The following is a 22233-nucleotide window of genomic DNA, read 5'->3' as shown; positions in this document are numbered from 1 at the left end:
AGTCACCCCTTCTAAATGCAACAACTGCAAAATGTTTCATTGACTCGGCAGCAAACCGCAACTTCTGCCGTCTGCGGCCGCCGACATGGCAGCTAGCGCTTGTTAGGCCTAGCGTGCGCGTTGCAACTTGGCATGCCGTCGCGAGAAGCTTGCCCTGATAACACGGAGATCGGGCGTAGAAGAGATCGCACTCGCGAGCTAAACTGAGGGCATCACGCGTGAAACGAAGTTTCGGTTCGCGGTCGGGAGAACAGCCGCGGCAACTATCCTGAAAAAAGTATTTCAAGCTTGTAAGTCCGCCTGTTGGTGGCAAAGGCAAAAGCGCAGTCGCTTCTCAAAGCATTGTTACTTGCTGGGAAATCGAGGTTGCACACGCGATATCAGTGCTATACGACGAAGCAACTATTTTCCCGACGGAGACAAACAGCGGTAACGCGCTCTTGATGCGGACGCGGGCGCCCGTACGTAGCGGAGCGCGCATGTCAAGTGGCCGAAGGGGGCAAAGGCTTCTCCGTCGGCCACGCAGCCACTCCCCCTCCTCAAACCACGCACCTGCGCCGGGCTGCTGCCCCGGCACGGGTGCGTGGAGCTCTATGGGAGGGTAAACGGGAGTCAGAAAAAACCGCGTTATAGCCGGTACTGCACTGTAAGCGGTTACGTTATAAGTGGTCTGAGCTTGGATCATACACAACGCAAATGCAAAAGTTCCCACGACATTTACCAATGTCTATGCACTGGAAAGTCTTTGTGCTCGTTTCCACTGGAACATTGCACCATGACAGGGAGTTGGAATCACAATATCATGCTTAGCAGGAGAAGGTCATATCCAATGAGCCACTGAAGAGCCAGAGAAGTTGCTGCATTTCTTCTTAAAAAAAAACACCCGTGTTTCTTCTGTGGCACTAGAGGTTGCTTATTAGTTCACAGCACAAACGGAAGCCATACTTAAACTTGACGTGTGCAGGTGCCAAACACCACAGCCTTCATATAGTACAGGTATCTTTATTGCTTTCTTTTGAGCTCAGAACTGAATAATGAAAGACGTTTGTGTACGTAACTGATAAGACAATCCCAAAGAAATTTGTTAGAATCTGAGAAAAGTGTTTTCTTAATTTAGCATACAAAAACGAAAATTTCTGATGTTTTCAAATGTTTCAAATAGCGCTTCCACAATGACAAACATTTAGGAGTGCGTAACAAAGGTTTTGAGACTGAATCAAATACAAATTAAAGAGTGCCATCAGATTGAATTGAATAGATTTTTTAAATACTGAACAGCCATTTTTTAAATTATACCATAAAATGACGTTCGCAGTCTAGTATTCATAATTATAGCATTAAAAGCACAAATGGAGCATCAGGAACCAATAAACAGATCATTCATACGCACAGAACTCTCCATAGAGAAAATTATCATTCTACAGGCAGTAAAGTTTGGCTCTCCGAGTAATGTAGTCTGCTTTACTACTTAAGCGTTCATGTTTGATGTCCATACTATGCCCATGGTGATAAAATTTGTCATACATTTGTACCAACCTTGCGTTTATTTTGGGTGCAGTTGACATTTTAAGATATTCAATGGCTATTAGATCTAATATTCATAAGCTTTTGATATCGACGGCAGGCCTCACACGTACAGCAATATTATTGCATGCGCCCTTCGTGCGACGGAGATGGCTGGCTCATTTCATCTCTGCTTCAGCCACGTTTATCCCCAGCGTTCACACGCTTTTAGTCGTGTGTAGAACATACGATGTACAGGGCGATGTTATCAGCTTGGACTTTATATGGAACATGACAGCGATGGCAAAAACCCGTTGAGAGTCTCCATATAATTGCTGTTGCAATAAAATAGTCAGGATAACCACCTGACTCTCATTGGTTGAAACCACCGACGTGTGTTAAATGTAAAATTTAAATGTGAGTCAAAATTACCTTGTTGAGAGGGAAGTTAACTTGAGCAGGACCGTTACTGGCTTCAAGTTGGTCATGTGTTTCACTGGGTTCAGTATTGTGAGCAAGAGCAGCTTCAACATTATGGTCAGCACCCGCGCTTTGGTGACTTGCATCCACAACCATTGCAACACCACACATTGCGCACGTGCCTGGTTCAGTATTATTTATACCGCACAGCTGACATGTCCACCCTAAAAGAAAACAAAATATTATGTTAAAGAAAACAAATCAATGTTGTTCACTGATTAAGTGGACAAGATACGTAGCTAACAATAGGTGTTGGAGCAGTTTTTGCAGTAGTAACAGCTCCAATATGGAGTTCATATATGCAGGAATTTTTACACTTCTTCAAATCAGCACAGGAAAACATGTACTCTAGCACAATTAAAACAAAAAGGTCTTAGTACAAGCAAAAATAACAGTGCCTAACAAGATGTGTCACACAATCATGGAGGGCAAATTTATCAAAATGCTAATAGTACTCCATTAAGGACGTGGAACTAACACTAACACATGAATGAGCGATTGACATGTATATTAGGTTTCTAGATTTAAGTTGAGTCTTGTAAAGGATTGTGTTCCGTTCCCTTTATCATCTTCCACCAGGAGCCCAAAGTTATATAATGGCGGGGAAAGAGACACTTGAGACATGTGAGCATCAGATAATTAGAAAATGTAAAATATCACAGAAGTACAGAGTTACAATGGTTGTGACTATAAAAAGTTACAGTTTTGAATGAAAGCAAACAAATAATTAAGATAAACACAGAGGGTAAAGCAGCAGGTAAATGTACCATGATATGAGATGAATGAATGAATGAATGAATGAAATAGAGTCCTATGAGCATTATGTGTCAATGTACCCTTAGGTTCCTTGTTAACACAGAAGCTGCCACATAGCCCAAGGCATCAGTTTGCTAGTTTGTGCATCGATTCTGCTTGTATGATTGCATTAGATAGTTGTATCTGGTTTCTCATATTTCTTTCTTTTGTGACTATCATCAGTCAGTGTGCTGGGTTTTTAAAGAGTGATCTTTACTGGTTCACAATCCTGGCTTAAATGCTACGCTGTCCTGCCGGAAAACCGTGCAAGCCCTGAGCGTGAGCATGCCCCAGCTGCTCGTCTTCTTTTTCCATGCGAACTAGCGGCCCCACACATGCTTTCTGCAACAAGAAGGGTTGTCTCACCTGCTGCACGGTCATTGAGGAGAGCATCCAAAGTACTTGATGCATCAGAAGGTTCATTTCTGGCTATTGCACTTGCCACCTCTTCACCTTCTTCAGTGCTAGCAACACTATCTGGGGGCTTCCAGCACCTGTTTCGGATGACCTCTTCAGCCCTTAGCTCCTCTGCTGGGCTCACCAGGTACAGGAAGACAGGGCATGCACTGTGGCTCACACCAAAGTGTTCCAGCGTAGCCCCATCATCAGTGGCCAGGTTTTTGCCCAGGATCCATCGCTGAACCCTTGCAGGAATGTTGTACTCAGTCTCAACCTGGTAGAATATAGCAGATACATAACACAAACATTGAGAATAAGTCACTCATCGATCGCTCAACAACCTGTACCATGGTAGGTGGTGAACCGATGATTCACTATGTCAAACAAAAATGTTCAATCAAGCAATGACATCAGAAGAATGTCACAAGAGACAGCTATGGCAAAGCAGAAAAAGAAATAGGAAGCAAGTATCTACATGGAACTTCTAAAAGTTACAAGGTTACAGTTGAACAATGGCAGATACTTTCAGTGTTACTTCCAAAAATGAAGTCATCCTGTGCTGCCACTGTGCTACAATTTAAAGCGACCCTGGAATGATCTTGCTGCACCTTAAGGGAATTTTTTACTCAGGAAGCATGCCTTATGTAAAGCTTTTCTAGGAACAACTTATGACACCACAACAAAGTAAAAATGCTACGACTGGGCAAAAATTACCTTAATTTCCTCTATACTACCCTTTGTCAACAATATCCATGCGACTATGAACATTCTACATCCTCGAGAACATTATTTAGACACACTAGCGTTGTGTACTTCTCACTGATTTGAGCTACTCCATCTCAAAATATCTTGGTAGCACAACCAAGGCTCGAGCCTCAACATGGTGTTCAGGCCTGCATGCTGAAATGAAATTGCTGTGCAATCATTGTGGATTGTATGGCTCATTAATTCTGAACTGGTGCTTGAATTTTCTTTAGATTTGTGTCATGATTAGAGGTGTGCGAATATTCGAAATTTCGAATATTTTTCTAATAGTGTTTGCTATTCGATTCAATTCGCACTGGAATTTTACTATTCGAACTATTCGAACTTCCCCAAAACAAAGACAGTCAACGTCCGATTAAAAGTGACCCCTTCAGATTCTTAATATGCTTCACCTCATCACACCCCGGTATTGCAGCAAAGCTGCCTTTCAAGCTCCGTTACGGTCGAACTTTGCCAAGAGACAGTCAACGTCCCATTGGAAGTGGTCCCTAGATTTTCAATGTGCTTCACCTCATCACACCCCAGTATTGCGGCAAAGCTGCCTTTCAAGCTCCGTTACGGTCGAACTTTGCCAAGAGACAGCCAACGACCGATTGGAAGTGGTCCCTAGATTTTCAATATGCTTCACCTCATCACACCCCGGTATTGCGGAAAAGCTGCCTTTCGAACTCCGCTACGGTCGCAAATGTATTAACTCAAGAAAACGCTGGTTCCAACATGGAGATGAAAGATGTGGCAGAGTTGTGGGCTTAATTAATGCTGTTTGGGCCTGAAATTTGGGCAGGAAATCCGAAAAATCGGACGCCGAAGTTTTTTAGCATCCACGATTTCAGGATGTTCTTATATATCTACGTCTACGAGGCAGATTTGGAACTCCGGACTTGAAGGGAGCACACCCTTATCTGCCACATCAGTTGGGCTTCCACAGAAGTTGAAAGAGGAGGAGAGGCTGAGGAAATGGCACCTTTGCCTATCACGTGTAAACTGTTGTCGGCAACACTTTGGTTGCACCAAATCATGTACCTGAATACAATTCGGCCTCTACATTGCCTCATTCTTGATAAGATAACTATGAAACACCACCCTGCCAGTCCTTCATCAACCTAGCGAAAAGAAACATTTTCATGTTGCTATCTCATAAGAATATGCTTAGGAATCCTCTCTCACTTTTTTTTTCTACAATTTTGCTTCAAAGTATTCGAAAAACATTCTAGAAATACTCGAGAAATATTTGAAAAATATTCGATTTGATTCGCACTCACACTTCAATATTCGAATTCGCTTCGCACCCAAAATTTTGCTATTCGCACAGCTCTAGTCATGATGCTTTGACAGCAAAGTATTTATGAATGTTAAGTGCTGTTTCTGAGATCTGTTCTGGAATACAGGATGTTTCATGACGTGTCCAAAAATCCTCAGAAATAAGGGAAATGGAATATTTTCTTGCTGCCTTCATATAATCACTTTTTATTTGGCGGCAGACATCTTAAGCTGAATAGAGACGTCACTTATGGCAATAAAGAAATAAATTAAATTAACTTTTTAATTAGTAGTATCAGGCAGTCAGCTCAAATGGGACAATTGAAGATCTTCCAGTGAAGAGCCTATTGCCGCTTTGAGATTTCGGTAATTATTGCGGAGTAATGAAATTCGACCAAATTCACCAGCAGAACTGCAACCCAGGTGCAGATGAGTGCAACTAGCAGATGACCAGAATGATGTCGCTGCATTCTCCTGCATTTGTTAATGTATGTATGCAGTGGGTGCTATAATCGCAAGCAAAGCTCGCACACCTATGAAGAAAAGTCGACCGATGGTCGACATAATGACTCTCGCTCATTCTGGACATCTCAGAAGAGTACAGCAGTTGCACTCTTCCGCGTTTTGGTCTTGGTTTCACCGGCGATATTGGTCAGGTTTGATTACTCTGCTAAAATTACCAGCGTCTGCTTTTTGGAAATTTAAATGTGGTAATGGGCTCTTCGTAGGAAGGATCGTAGGAAGGACTTCAATGCTCCCATTTTATGCAACTGCCTGTCTCCACTAATTAAATGGTTAATTAAATTAATTTATTTAATTACTGTCATAATTGACATCTCTAGTCATGCTAAGGTGTCTGCTGCCACAGGAAAGTAATTATGGAAGCAGCAAGCAAAATAGCATTGTCCTAATTTTTTAGGATTTTCGGACATAGAGTTCGTGACGGGTGCCTGACTGTTATAGCATTTTTATAAAAACTCTGTGTTGTCTAAAAAACACCCTGTATATACACTTGTATAATGTAAAAAATACATACAGTGTAAAAAATACACTAACCTTTTTCTTAAGATTGCTCACAGTCATCTCTGGATGGACTGGCAATGAAAATGGACCAACATGAGACTTCCTGTCTTCCACATACATTTTTACTCTGTGAGTGCAAAGGAATATGGAATAATTAAGATCAAACTTTTCAGAAGAAAATTTTCTAGCAGATGTCCCAATACAACACTGAATGAATGCTGTTATATTTTTTCATTTAGCTGTTCCGTAGGAGAAAAGGGCCAGGGGCCTGAATTTCATGCATAACTGAAGTTAATTTTGAAGTTTCATGTTATTACACTGCCTATTGAATATAAGAACATACACCTCCTAAAGAAACTTAGAAAAAGCAAGCTTTGTGAAGAGAAAACATGCATCCGACCTTGTACTCACATAAACTGCTTAGGGTCTGGTGCTACTTTCCGGACTCGTCGTAGAGAACAGGACACCTTGTACATAGCCAGCTCCCTCGCCAAAATCGCAGCTCTATCATGCTCCCCTTTGCTAATTGCTTCTTCAAGCTGCCGAAATAGAGCTGGTAATTTTGCTTGCATAAGAGCAGTTGGAGAATTTGGATGCACAGGTGGTCGCTGCCTTCCTACAAAATAAGATATGTCACTGAAGTTCACCATTCCAGTGCTCCTTAGATTCAATCCTCCTACCCATCTGTAGAACAGTTATTGTAATGTAAAAAGTGTGAAATTTTATATTTCACTAATACAGTGGATTTTTTTTCACCATGTCAATAATGCACTATGTAACTATTTTTTTCTCGTTATCCATAGAACTGAACACATCTGAGAATTGTGATAATGTATGACATTTAACACAAAAACGTCAGTCTGCTGTGATCACTTTTTGTATGAATAGTCAGCATACTTCTCTTAATATAGAGCACAAACATGGTGTCAAACTTATGTTCACTTTCCAACAGATACCGAGAGAAAAAATGATTTTCATTTGGCATAAAGACAGCGTATCCCACTGCACCCAGCATTATTTCTCAGTTCCAATGTGCCATTTGACTTCAAATAAGTTTAAAGTTTTATAAGTAATATTCAAACACTTCACATTATTAGTCCAAAAAATTTATAGTATGGCCTTCTGTGAGAGGCTGCTGTTGTAATGTTATCTGTTACAGTCACCTTGTTGCAAATTTTTCATATTCGTAGCATAAGTAGCTATACAATATCATAATTTTAATACTTAACAGATTTAAGCAGTTTACAGCTATTAAGTTTTAGGCCTCCATACAGCCATTTCACATTAACCATTACTTTAACCTTACTAATGAAATTTCATGACTACTGCATTGGCCAGACCTGGCCCTTGGTGCCATTAAACATCCCACATCAGCACCATCTTCACTTTCCGTAGAGAGAACCAATGTTTGAGAAATTTATTCATTTGTAAACTGGGCAGCTAAGAAGACTTAGGAAAAAGCTCTTTTGACTGTGTTTCCAAGTTTGTGTGCTCTCATGCAGGAAAATGTGCACAGGGTGTCAGACCAGAACAGTAAAATCTGCTGTCAATAAACCACGCCAGACATACTCTCTTAGCAGAGGAAGGCACCCACACAAGATGCCCCCCTCAATTTCAGGAAAGGAAGCCCCAAAATATCCATACCACACCCAGCACAAAGATGCTGACAAATGCCCAGAGTCAAAGTTGAATGGAAAAACTCACCTGAACTCGTATGAGCATTGGCATGTGTTGAGACCTGGGGTAACGACACAGGAGAGGCCTTGCCTGCCATCACTTCAAGTGAGCATGCAGCAGTGGCAGCTGCGTCTGCGCACGAAGCAGTTTCGGCAACCAAGCCTCCTCCACCTTCCTTCTTCCCTCCGGAAGTTTTATTTTTAGCCTCCACAGCTGGCAGCTCTGAGACACTTGGTCTTAGTTCGTCTGGCAGCATTTTCACAGTTTGCTGTTGGTGTTTCTGCATTAACAAAAAAATGTCACATATAGGAATGCCAAATATATCCTTTTCCGTATCTAGGCATCCACAGCAAGCCTTACATGGAAAGTATAAGAGACATGCTCAGCAAGCAGTGTTTAGCCACAACCAAAATGGGTTGAATATTGTCAATCATTATAAAAAATGCTTTATTATGTAAAGTAATTTGAAGCTGCACTGACGTAATGTAAGCTCAGGCATGCTACCACATTTGTACAGTTAATTTTATGAAAACGATCTCAGGGTAACTTTAAGCATTTTAAAAATGACTGTTACAATTATTTAAAGCTTCTAATACTAAGTGTCATCATAAATGTTACAGTTTTGCTGATGAAACAAATACATAGTCTAATGCATTCATTACATGCTAACAACCATACTGATGACTATACAATGGCGTCCTTAGTTTTACGCAGGTTTAGGTTATGGGGGTATGAACATTCACAGTACAGCTGTACAACATCATTGCATTGAGGAACCTCTGCCTCCATCCAACCTGGATGCAGTGGTATCAGGTTGTTATCACATATTCACAAAAGTTGTTGCACATAAGTTGTTGATGCTTACACCTGTATCAGCGTAAACTAGAAGCACAAGAATATATCATCTTCTAAGATAATATAAAATGTCCAATAATTTTCCACAATCCTGGTTTCTTCAAGAAAGTCTATTGATACATGTACTGCCTGTATTTGTGATGTTTCTCTTGACCATGCACCCGAAAGTTTCTCTGAGAGCAGCCTTCTACCAAGAATTTGCTTTTGAGAGCTTCTGGTGACAGTCTGGGTATTTGCTATAGTGTAAAAGAAGTCATTCAGTATCATCGTCAGATTCTTCACGGGAACAATTTAAGCTATTTGTTTTCCTTATCCTGTATATGAAGCACCTTGTATAGGCAGTGCCAAGTCACAGACTACGTTTGAATGGTACTGTAGTGAGCTGACTTTGATCAGTATAGCAAATTTTATTAGTGAATATATCTTGAATATTGTCAAACAATGAGCCTCATTAATAAATCAAGTTTCACTCAAAATTTGGACACAGATTTCAGGCTCACATAATTTTAGCTCGCACAATACTGCATATACAGCTTCAGTCCCTGAAATTCCACAATGAAATGGTCCCCACTGAGTTATTTATCACACGATGAAGAAAGCAGGAAGAAGTATACAAAATGTTAGAAAGGTGGAACGCTCTCCACTTTTTTTAGTGTGTCACATATGAGTGCCACCAGCTTAATCAGGTGATACATAAATCCCCATCGTGGTCTATATTTATGCTAAGAGAGTGGTGTACACGTGCTGCCATTTTTTAGATGCGAAGCAGCTTTTGCTCGGGGCTGTGTCCGGTGGTGGCGTCCACACTCCACTGCACATGCGCCTACTCTCTCTCCTCTACTCTCCTACGCTCCCCCCTTCTCACGCGCCTCATTCTCTCCTGCGCAACACCGCGATGAGTGCCAGCGCATGGGAGTCCCCTCCCCCTCTCTCTCCTCTTCTACGCTCCCCGCCTCTCGCACGCCTGTTGACCACGTTCCCTGCTCGCCCTGTGAGAATTAATGGCCAGGCTAGAGGGAACACACGACGCATGTAGCGTTCCTCTTTGCGTTCCACGATGCTTTGAATGGATAGATGCAGCTTATGGCGCGGGACTTCGCCCCAGCTTAAGAACCTGGCGAGCCAGCTCCTAAAAAAAATTACACCATCTCCCGCTCGAGTGAACCATCTCCCCGCTGCTTCGCATCCACACATGGGTCCCTTTAGCGGGAGATGGTGTAATTTTTTTTCTTTTTTGCACCTTTTGCTCATCAGCACTTCTTTGTCACTCTGTAGCAGCTTTGTCAAGGGCCCATCTCAAAAGGTCACGATAAGCAAGCCGTTAAAAGAAAATAGAAAGAAATATGTGAAGCGCAGGACGTTGCTACTGGCACTATCCATGCTTAGGGAGATGGATGAGCTGAGGGGAAACTAAGAAAGTAAACATTGCGCTCCTGATATTTCTGTTCATATTAGGTCCTTTCCAAAGGTTTGAGATTAGTGCATCCCTTGAAAGGTAACCACATGTACTCAAACATGTTCCTCAGTTTTCAGGAAAAGTGTTTTAGGGCCCCTTTAAAACGTACACATATAGCTTGATTCCTCTGAGACTAGTGCTAGTTTTGAGATGCTTGCCATAACTGTGGGAAAAATTATGTTTAAGTTCCACCAAGAAGCATTTCTGCAAGTCAGCTCCCCGACATGCTATGGGATAAAACTAAGCACAACACCTTCCTCATACTTAAGCACTATGTACCAAACAACTCAAGTGAGCACTGAGAATTTCTGATAAAGTGGCATAATTTCACTACTGCAGCACTTAAATTCTACAATTGCAAATTTGTAAATTGTGCCCTAAAGTAATTAAACAAAATGTTAAATAAAAGATAACTGGTACTATTTGGCTAATTGAACACTGACTTTTGTTAGTGCAAAAAAATATTTGCTTTTTAGTTTAATCCAACTGATGTTACAAAAATGCACTATTTATAACAGGCAATACATCATATACATACATATGTGCAGCCAAAGAGCCCTGTTTACTACAAAAAGTTTTAAATATTATGATTATTTTAAAAATAATGCATTTATGTAACAAACAACAATTACAGTAATGCTATGCACATTTCGATAAAACTAAGTGACTAAAAGACAATTTTCCTACCTGCAGTAAACTTATTTTACCAAGTATATATTGTTCGCTTAGTGTAAGCATCAAAATATGATCTAGAGCACAGGTAGTTCACCCTATTAGTTATAATGTAAAGTGCATCTATAATGCGCAAACATACCCAAGGTGGATTTCCAGGAGAAGAGCTACTTGCTTGCGGGCGCAGTTTGCAAAACACATTGCCAAAGTCAGGAGAATGGCTGACAGGCTTGAGGTTCATTCTACAGGATGCCAATTGTGTATTCAAAGGTGACTGAGATGGCAGGTTCTTCACGCACTTTGCCTCATATTCCCACAAACTCACATCAATGTTTTCAGTCTTGGAATCTGCTGTTGCCCTATCTTCAAGTGTTGCAGTAACATGAGATCCAGGCTTTGAAGCGGTCAAAAAATTATCTTTCTTGGATTCCATAGGCGTATATGTCCATTTTGTAGAGACAACTTTGCTGGCATCTGCTGGGTGTTTCTGAAAGAGCGACTTCAGAGATTTCCCCTGCTTTCGAGAGTGCTTTGGTGACTCAGGCTCACTGTCCTTTTGCATCTCATCAGAATTCGATTCAAGCTTGCTAAAAGCATCCAACAGTTCAAACACATTTGAATTACGTTTCAATACAGATTCCAAGTTATTGGACTCTCCACCTACTGCAGTGCTGGCATATGGTTCCTCCTCTTCTAAAATAGGAGGGCACTGCCTTGTAGGTGGCAAAGTGGATGATCTCACTTCACGATTGGAGGCTTGAGGCTGGAGAACAATGCTTGAGGCTTGAGGTTGCTGAACAATGCTTTTTTCCCCTTCTGAAGCCATTGGTCTGATGAGAGCTGGCTTGTCTTTCTCATGAAACAGTTTGGCACCTTGACTTTCATTAATGCTCTTGTTTTTAACAGAGCTACCACATCCAGTAGCCTCAGCACTGTCATCACCTACATAGGTAAAAGGACTCGGAATAGTTTTAACAGGGAGGTCCGGCTTGACTACCAAGTCAGCTAAATTTCTTCCATATTCTTGTCTTTTTTCAGCTTGTTGGCCATGCTGACTTTCAAGCAAATAAGGATGAACAGCAGAAGCGCCAGACACATTGAAATCAGCCTTTGGAAGTGACTGCACTTTTAAGTTATGCACAGCTTTGCTATCCACTGTGGCTTCATTGGCATATAGTCCTTTCTCTACTACACTTGGAAGAGTTCCTGACTTGGCTATAGAATGCCAGACATCACGCCTTGGTGGCTGAGGTGCAGGCTTTTTGCGAGATCGCCGTCGGGTCAAGCTTAGGCTGTCAGTGCTGAGTGAAGATGAGCTACAAGGAACAGCCACTGGTGGCAAAGGTTTTCTTAGTAGTGTCCCAGTTGGGGTAATACTGTCACCAGGAGGCTGTGGAGCCAAGCGTTTCTTTCTGGTACAGGTCTTTGGTGGGAGCTTTGGTGGGGCCTTTTGCTCTGAAATTTCCACGGCGGCAGGTTCTTTGCAAGAAGCGTCATTTTTCTGCATGTCCTGTTCCTGCAGAGAGTACCTCCAGATGGCCTTTGGACCACTAGATATACAAGGCAGCTCCTTTGTACCATACTTCTTAGCAGAATGCTGAATGTCACCCTCACATACATGTTGTCGCACTTGTGCAGCAGACACACTTCCACTAGGACAGCAGTAGTTGCTGTTGTCTGAGCCTGTCACAATCACCAGACGATGGCTTTTCTTCTTCTTCTTCCTGCGCTTCTTTTTACGATGCGAGCCCAACGTAAAACAGGACATAAGAGAACGCAGGCTCCCAAAATTAACATCACTGTCTGAGCTTGAGGACTGCTCACGTGTCACAAGCATCTTGGGGAGTAGCACAGGTGGACAGCTCACCACTGAATGGGTGCTGCTGCTTTTCCAGGACTTGACATGCACATTGCATGGATCCTTGCCATCTAGCCAGTTGTCATAATCTGATAAGTTGGGCTCATCCTGTGCATGAGTGGAGTGGGACTGGTGTAGCTTGCTAGTACCACACACACCATGCTCCCTGCTGCTGCAGGAGCTGATAAGATGGGCTGCAGTTAAGTGGGTGGCTTCAACACCTTTTGTAGAGCCAGGCTGTCAAGGAGAGAAATGCATCATTATTCAGTAGTCATAGATGGTTCAGACATTAATTGCATGTAACTTAAATTTGGCTGCCTTAGCTTAATTATGCCATTTACTTATTAGGGTAACATTTCTCAAACAGGAAATCTTGTCTTAACCGGCCGGTCCACTGTTCTATACAAACACTGCAGTCTTCCGGTATCTGAACCAAATTTCCACATTTAGCTAGCGCATAAGTAGCATATGCACTGACCACTAATCAAAATTAGTGATGAAAACATTTTAATCAAGATGCCTGACAGTATCATTCCAAAATGAAATTTCAGCCACATTTCTGAATGCCAAGCCACAACTCACGTTTAAGTGCCCCTTGTCATTACACAGCAATAATGCCAATGGTAACCTGATGTCATGTGCTATATTGGATCACATTTCTTGCAGTCTTCCCGCAGACATTTAAAAACTTTCAAGAGGTGACATCGGTCTTACTTTAAAAAAATGATAACGTTTTAAAGGGATACTGACACGAAAATTTTCACAGTTGTTGCTTTCTTGTGTCAGGTGAAAGGCCAAGCACCCAAGAGCCTAGAAAATGTGCTGGTAAGTGCGAGTGCTCCCTGAGAAATTAATTGCATCATGTTTTCAAAAGCTAGTTTCAGTTCCTACTGTATCCTGACGTCACGACACGGTATGAGCTTTTCATTAAGTGCTTGCGCAAGATATCATGACGTTTTCACAGCCGCTCCACTCCATGGCTGCGTTGGTGATAGACATGTGGCCATTTTGCATGTTTTGATACCTTACGTCATCACAACTAGCCATACTGGTGCGTCAATTGTCACCAGAATTGACATTTTAGCCTGACATCATGCTACCGTCAATGTCAGGTGCGCCACACAAAAATTGACTTTAATGTCAAAATATGTTACCAGCATTTCCTGAGCTTCACGCTTGCTCAGAGATGTGTCTGTATATAGAACATTTGTATGGTGGAATAAAGTCAGCTTTGAAAATTGGTGTCAGTACCCCTTTAAGCCTTTCTCTCTATCTGTGCGTGCGTGTGTGTGTAGTGATGCCGATATGTAAAGCATGCACATGCGTAAGTACATGAGTTAGCTTTTGCCTGCCTAACACAGTGTCTCACAGCTAGCGCAATCCAGACCATAAACGGCAGGAAGAGATAGCATCTCACGGTGCAGCATAAGTAGCAGAGCAGTGACATGAATGTCAGAAATTCACATGGTTTCTACGACTGACAAGAGATAGCAGCTGCCAAGGCCACTGCAAACAGTAAATTTTGCTGAAGACATGGCCAACTTGTGCCATTGGCAAGATTTTTCTGCCATGACATACTTCCACTTCGTTTGTAAGGCACATACACAACATGCTGCTTCAGAATGCCCATTTAGCATGTATAAATTAATAGCAGACAACCATTCAGTTTGTCATGCCATGGCATATGGCTGATGGTAACTGAAGTATTAGCATACTCAGATGATAGGACAGGTATGTGGCACTAATGCATGTGGCAGATCAAAACTGAAGCACTTGGAACAACACATGAACAGGAAACGGGGAGATAGCCAATGTGCTTGCTTAACAACTGACACACACCATTATGATAATCGTAATCCTACCTGATAGTGAAATGTACAGGGTGTTCCAGTTTCCATCCGCTTATGTTTTAAATAAATTACAGCCTTTTATGGGCGAGATTAACTCTATGTTGTTAGCGCAACCTGAAAAAGCCCCCGTTATGTATGACAGGTGGTGCCTTATGGTGCAGGGGACCAATTATGGCCATAGAAACACTTTCGTCTAGAACACACTTTGAAACATTGATTTGAATTTGCAATAATGTGTCTATGCTGCATGACTCTTTTTCTGCATAGAAAGCTTCCTTTTTATTTTTTACTGGTGCATAATTTAGTTGGGACACCCTATGTGTGACAAAGATAGAGAGAGTGCATATGCTTGCAAGTGTTCTTTCTACTGGCAGCATCTGCCAAACGTATGTACGTACGTACGTACGTGCATGCGTATGTATGTGCGTGCGTGCACACACGCGCACACACACACACACACACAGTGCTTTCTTTCATAAAAAAAAAATAATCTTAATTCTCTCCATGGCACATGACATGTGGCACAATTCTTCTTCTTGAGCAAACATTACTAGAAAAATACTCTTTCAAAAGCTATATATTTAAGACCCTGCCATTTCTGTAACATTAAAAGAGGCTAAGCAGACATAAGCACTAAAAAATATCAATGATAATGTTGCTAATTAACTTTTTAATCATAAACACTAGAGTTTCCTTTGAAATTGTGAAAGTGAATGTGAGGAGGAGTAGTGAAGTCATGCCTTTCATGTAGAGATCCTGGGATTAGAACATATACAACAATTTTTAAAGTTTACCAAAAAAAAAAAACATCGTGCAAATGCATAGGTATATATGTATACTACACAGCTACAAAACAAAACCAAGTTAACCAATTCCAATCTCATCATTCATTAATAGATGGATAAATGTGTACATGTAACCCACTGTTGCAATATATTTCTACTTTATAACATGATACTGAAATGAAACATGTATAGTTTTGTCACAACAGTTTATTCTAGTCAGCATCTCAGAGTTGTAAATTTAGAAAAAGCAATGCTTTTTCTGCTTGACTCCTGTATCACTCCAGAGCCTTTCTTGAGCATTTATATAATGCAGCTTGGGGCTGCCAGATGTCTTTCATTTCACACAGCACATGTGAGCAACATGATGCAGTACTCCTGATTGTTAATTCTTGGGGATACACTGATTTAGATTTACTGTGACTAGCACCACATGCATTGGTATCTGTGGGCAGCAGCATTCCTGGTACTGCAACAAGACAACATGCAAGGTACTAAGGCAGGAATTATAGACACCGAAGCATGTCGTGTTGAGTCATGAAAAATCTCCCACAAATAAACTACCTTTTTTGAGGTCTTAAAATATATACTCAGAAAATTATGGGACAGCCAAACTTTTGACATTTGTATGACCAAAAGACACAACATACTAAATGTGAGTACCCATTCTAAAAATGCTTCCACCATTATGTCGCAATTTATGGCACGTTAAAGAAATTAAATACTCAGACATGTAACTTCATTAGGCAGTATTTATTGGTGTAGCCAATGCAGCTGAATTGCCCAATTTATGTATATGTGTAAAGATGCAAACTAATATGAACACACTGAAATTTATTTTATTTTTATGGGAACTAGCTATCATAGTATTTAAAGGATCACTTATTTTGACTATAGATAAGCCTGTTTTTTTTATTTGAAACCATGCATAAGTACATCCCCCCAAAATATTTATAGAAACACAGAAAATGCAGAGTCCTAATAATTACCTTGCAGTTAGGAGTTATTTCATACACCACTTCAGCCAACAGCAGTTAGCAAAGGGAAGGGAAGTATCCTGAAAGCATTGCATCAACAAAATGCAATAATACTGCAGTTATTATAGTGAAACACAAACATAACATGCAGTTAGGCCTATAACTATAAGCGCTGCACACACTGTGGCTCGAGAAAAAAATTATCAAAACTAAAACCTTAGAATCGTGTTTGAAAACCGAGGCAGTACATTCAAGCAGAAATTAACATTTCATCTCTATCCAGCTAACACTACACCTTCGTAAGCATATTGTAACGGTCAAAAAGAAAAAGCACATTTTCAACCTTTTGGTTCTTACAAGGTTACCAGGATATTACAAGTACTAGTTTAGGGCCACCTACCATAAATATTATGGCTTTACAGCTGAGTCACACATTACAGGTAGTGTGATAGCTCACCTCTAGCAAGTCCTGTAGATTTTTAAAGGGCCTCTAAAGCACCATTTAGTTTAACATCCTTGTCATTACCAGTCACAAAGCATTGCCCAAAATTATTTTCAAATTTTTCAAAAAGTGCACATAAGCCTTAAAGCAATAAAAGCTGTCCACTGTTTACTGCCATATACATCACATGCATGCATGAAAATCTGCAAATTAAAGCAGTGCTTCTTTTTTCTTTTTTTTGAAGAATGATGCACCTTTAAAACTATGTGCAAAATGGAGCTGTCTTCAACAAAGTTCCTAGCAATGTAGCATATTTCAAATATGGAGACACACTTCTCCTATGCCACTGAGGGTGATTGAGGTCAAGACAGTTGCGTGGTCTTTTACATGAACTTATGGACTTGCTTTTTATTGCGATAGCAATTATATGGACAGTCTCGGCTGGAAAATGTCCGTCCCCGTCGCCGTCATTCACCGTATAAGTATGTATATATATATATAGAAAAGCCATAAAGAAAAATAATTCAGAAATTCTTTCCGACGCGCGGAATCGAACGGGCAACCTCTCGATTTGCAACCCGCCGCGTTAGACGTTAGGCTACGACAGCACCGTCTTTCAGCCTGCTAACGGCGCGCTATTTATATACACCATGTAATTCAGCATGCTTTCTTAGCGGCCACATAGATGGCGCGACGTGCGCGCGCCGCTACTGCGATCGCCGTTGCTCTTCGCTCTACAGGGCGTGGTCGCTTTCGTGCACTTATCTCGAGGAAAGAAGGGGCGGCCGGTGGGGTGCTTCGTTTCGTTCGCTGCAGCGGCCGCGTTTGCGAAAGGAGCGCGCTGTTCAAACAGAAATAAGTAACAAAAGTGACAATTAGTTCGCGCTCGTCTTGTGTGTACCTGTTCGTTCGTTTCGTGCGTCCTGCTTTATGTTTCAGCAGTGCGCTTCGAAGTGTCGAGCTGTGACGCATTTTTATCATGTTTATGAAATTTACATGCTGTCTCTATCTGAAATTGTGACGGTGTGTAAATTATGATTTCGTTTTCCTTGCTCAATAGTTCATGACGCTGAGGCAAAAACCAGTCAAAAAGACGCCGGACAAAGGGAAGAAGTGACACACACAAGGGCTGGTTTACTAGCAACTGTGCTTTATTAGCTTACAGCACCTCCCAGAAGAACCACGGCGCATGCGCTAATCACGTAAAACCATGAAGTCAAAACCCAAAACAAGAAAAAGCAAAAGCAGAAATTGGCCTACATAACGGCCAAGAATCTACCGCCAGAGTGACAGGAACTCGCATTCCTTCTGCAGTATTGAAATAGACGTACTGCTTACACAATCATCGCGGTGCGTGTTTATATGATAAGCCTCAAGGATTTCGCGCTCCTCCTTGCCCCCACCTCTACCTAAAATCTTAACATTGGAAAACAGCGGCACACAACCACAGATCTGGCAGTGGCGGGGAAGATTAGCCCCGTCTGACGTGTTCAACGAATTGTGGTGCTCGCGCAGTCGTTCATTCAAGCATCGGCCAGTTTGGCCGATGTATACTTTTTCGCATGTTAGCGGAATCGCATACACAACATGTTTCGCGCAGGTAGTGTAGTACTTGGTTTTATGCCGAATAGAACACACCGGAGTGCTAGTGTTTCCGCGAGCAACACGTGCACACAGCGCAGAAAGTTTGCAAGGCGCCGAAAAGACAACATCTACGCCCTGTCTCAAAGCGACTTTTTTCACATTGTGGGAAACCTTAAGTATGTAAGGCATCACTACAACACTCTTCCGCTGGGAATCAATTGGTTCTGGACGTCTATTCGCCGACCTTTTCACCTTTTGCAGCAGCGTTTCTGCTACAGCTGTCACTTCTTCCCTTTGTCCGGCGTCTTTTTGACTGGTTTTTGCCTCAGCGTCATGTACCAACTGACCCAGACTTCGACGTTATTCAATAGTTCATGCTCTTGGTCAAAGCTGAAGCTTTGAAGTGATTGACGGTCGCTAATTTCATGGACAGATGATCATACATTTCTTGAGAACAGAACATATGGTACAGATTGTTTGCGTAACCAATTATTATGGTCTTTGCTGAATTCAATAAAGCTGTTTGATTTGATATTTTGAAATGGGCTTTAGAGACAGCATCGCCAGTACTGTTTTCTAAAGTTCTATCAGATACAATTTACATATGAATATGCTCACTGTAGGAAAAAGCAAATAACTGGAAAATGTTTTCTCCCAACCCAACACAAGAACTTGATCACATTGCCAGTCTGTACACGACAGCATGCAGATGGCTGGGCAACACTTTCGTACATGCAAACACAGCGTGACAGCAGTGCACTTACAAAGGGATACTTGGCCACACTGTACTGATGGGGGAAGGTGAACATCTTTGCTTGAAGACCTGGTATAGATTGTCCAAGAGAGTCTAAAACAAAGAAAATGATAGGTAATAAATGGTCAGTGAAGACACGTTCATCCTTCCCTTTCACATAAACATGGTGGGTTACTTTGCAGAGATTTGCACACTTTATATGTATAAAAAAAAATTCTAATCTCGAATCTTACAACTCTGGCAGGAAAGTAGGGTAAAACACACGTACAAATCCATGCACAGTTTCAGATAGCTAGAACCAAGCTGTACGAAACATTGCACATCTTAGGCAATCAAGCCACTTCTAGTATTTTATTAGGTGCAACTAACCAATCAGATACCTTCAATTAGAAATTTTTTAAAGTATTCATTTGAGGGAATCGGCTTCATTGTAGAAACCATAGAGTGTGCTCAGAAAGACCCAGTCAAGTAGCTTACATGACAATATCTTTGACAAGTTTTTTTTTTCCAGGCTTTGGATAAAGCCCGCAACAAATAAAAAAAAGGATGTCACCGCATGCATGTGCATTTGGTTTGCAGTGCTACCAAGCACATTTATAAAGAATGAAACCCACACACCATACAAGAAACCAACAAGCACATTTTAATCAAATTTCAGTGCTGGCATATTGTTTACCATTTACACATTGGCTTATTTCCACCTTAATAATGACAGACATGGCTGCCTAAAAGCTAGAGTTGATTGTTTTTTTTTTTTTTTACAGTGATCATGTGACCTTCATTCTTTGCAAGCACAGTTAAGAAGCACTGCCAACCAGACATGCTAGCATGCAGCAACATCCTTTAAAAAAATATCTTGCAGTCTTTGTTCAGAGCCAAGGATAAAGAACCCCGCAAAAGATAACATCATGAAAACAACTTCATTGGGTTTTCATGAGCACACTCTAAAACATATGTCTTAAATTGAATATTTAAAATTTTGCATAATTGGAGTTAACTAATTAGTTAATTGTATTTTATAAAATGTTCAGAATAACTCAGGACAGTCAACAATATGTCTTTGGTCTTAATCATCTAAGATGCAGTAGCAATTTTTTTAAGAGCTTGGTTCAAGTCAAATTATGGAAAACAGCCAGGGGTAGTTGCATGCACAGGTGCATGAGCATGTAGAAAGAGAGGGAAGGAATTCACGACTTGGAGTTGTAGAACATGTGTTTAAATGATTCACACCCGACACAATATCTATAAGACACTCCACACAATATCTATATTTTACTTTGTTTAGAAATAGAAAATTCTGTATTCAAAGGTCATTTCTCTTTAGTATTCACATTCCATTCTATTCAGAAATAACACTATTAAGAACAACTCTAATGATCAATCCTTAAACCCTATAAAGTTAAATTAGGTGAAATTACTCGGTCAGCAGCCAAGCACCGTCACTGCATTAGGCCCACCATGGCGGCTTAACACATTCCATATCCCTCATTTAGTACTAATACAATAACCGATGGTCAATGTCATAATTTTTAGTGTAAGAAGCATCGAAGTTAACCTTTTTTTTGTCAGTCTTTAAACTTTAACTTGCAAACACTCGTAATACTTGAAGCCTGAATATTAGGATACCACAACCGCATACAGTTGGCATGAAACAAAATGCATCACTCGAGCACACAGCTTTAGCTGAATTACACTCCATATGATGGCATGTTGAAAGTTCTCACTGAAGAATGATTTGTAGAGAGAGGAGTGAAAGCACATGCTCTACTACTGTGCTCATGACCATCCTGCTATATATAAGTACGCATACGTTACCACAACAGAGAACATAATAATAATATCTAGGGTTTTTACGTCCCAAAATGAACGTATGATTATGAGAGACGCCGTAGTACAGGGCTCCAGAAATTTTGACCACCCAGTGCACCTGCATCTAAATCTAAGCACATGGGCCTCAAGCATTTTCGCCTCCATCAAAAATGCGGCCGCCGTGGCCGGGACTCGATGCCGCGACCTTCATGTCAGCAGTCGAGCACCATAACCACTAGACCACCACAGCGGGTAAACAGAAATCATACCGAAGCATATGCAGTTACTCTATCATGTTTTGTTTGTCACAAACTGCACACAACATATGTATGTATCACAGCATTTTAATCCTGTTTAGATGTACACTTAAGGGTTTCCGAGTGATTTTTTAATATAAAATTCATAATCTCAAAAGTCTGATTGCTGTATTATGAACGTTTGAATATACCAAAAAGATTCAATATGAAGAGAGCAGAAACAAGAATATTGCAGGTCAGCTGTTAAAAATGAGTTGGTCATGAATAAAAAGGAAAAGTTACTTTGTTTTCGGAAACTACTGTTGTAGTCACAAGCACGAAGCAAACTTGAGTTTGGCAGAAAGTAGGCGTGATCATTTCTGGCATAGAAGTAGCGCTTCCCACCAAATTTTCCATCTCCTGCTCCAATAGGATTATCCTGAAAAACATCAGATACTGTGTCATTTGTGGGGAATTCTTCAAAACAAGTTACAATGTTTATGCCATCCTGTCTTTTTTTAAAGAGGTCCACACCGATCATTGTTGTAGCTTGTGATGCTAGACAACCAAAGTGAGTTATTCAAAGATTTATGATTAAGGTGGACTGAGGTTCATGAATGAAAAAGTTGCCATTCAATCAAGTTCAAAAGGGTGCTAAATATTGAGGTACAGCGCAACAAATTTATGAAGAAAGAGACAGGAAAGGGTGCTGGCTCTTTGTTTTCATTCATAAATTTGTTGCGCTGTACCTGTGACATTTAGTATAAACCAACTTGCCCAAATCAAGCTGTTGTTGCAGCAGGGTGCTATAATGAAATCCTGCATAGCAAAAGCAACCATGCAGACGATGACCTACAAAGAAAGTATCTGATATGATAGGGCAAAACACTTGTAGCTACCTTTGTAGCATCATGTTATGTTCCGGTTAATGACACCCTGCCTTGAATCTACCTCCACATGAAAAATTTTTACAGATCCCGACTCTTGGTTTATCACTGTTCCCATGCTCCAACTTGTTACTCATTTTGTGTCAATGTTCAGTTGGAAAATAGACTC

The 22233-nt window shown here is 41.0% G+C and overlaps 1 protein-coding gene across 2 annotated transcripts in view; it reads right to left on the bottom strand.

Annotated features, from left to right (window-relative positions):
* The window catches only part of LOC119378166 (uncharacterized), a 48818-nt gene that overhangs the window by 16966 nt on the left and 9619 nt on the right, over window positions 1-22233 (bottom strand). The window contains exons 1-9 of one of the 2 annotated variants that reach the window (XM_037647406.2): window positions 21481-21616; window positions 19143-19225; window positions 16365-16432; window positions 11028-12980; window positions 7930-8182; window positions 6637-6841; window positions 6259-6352; window positions 3145-3451; window positions 1936-2147 (exon numbers count right to left, since the gene is read on the bottom strand). In XM_037647406.2, the coding sequence (XP_037503334.1) occupies window positions 1936-2147; window positions 3145-3451; window positions 6259-6352; window positions 6637-6841; window positions 7930-8182; window positions 11028-12722 (2766 nt within the window). In that variant the 5' untranslated portion in view covers window positions 12723-12980; window positions 16365-16432; window positions 19143-19225; window positions 21481-21616. Of the gene's footprint in view, window positions 1-1935; window positions 2148-3144; window positions 3452-6258; window positions 6353-6636; window positions 6842-7929; window positions 8183-11027; window positions 12981-16364; window positions 16433-19142; window positions 19226-21480; window positions 21617-22233 lie in introns of those variants that run through there. The other variant, XM_049411400.1, reaches the window with a different exon arrangement.

This window comes from Rhipicephalus sanguineus, chromosome 1, assembly GCF_013339695.2.
Source record: "Rhipicephalus sanguineus isolate Rsan-2018 chromosome 1, BIME_Rsan_1.4, whole genome shotgun sequence".
Classification (NCBI taxonomy): domain Eukaryota; kingdom Metazoa; phylum Arthropoda; class Arachnida; order Ixodida; family Ixodidae; genus Rhipicephalus; species Rhipicephalus sanguineus.
Note: the sequence above shows the minus strand (reverse complement) of the source record. Positions and strands in the feature narration are given on the sequence as shown.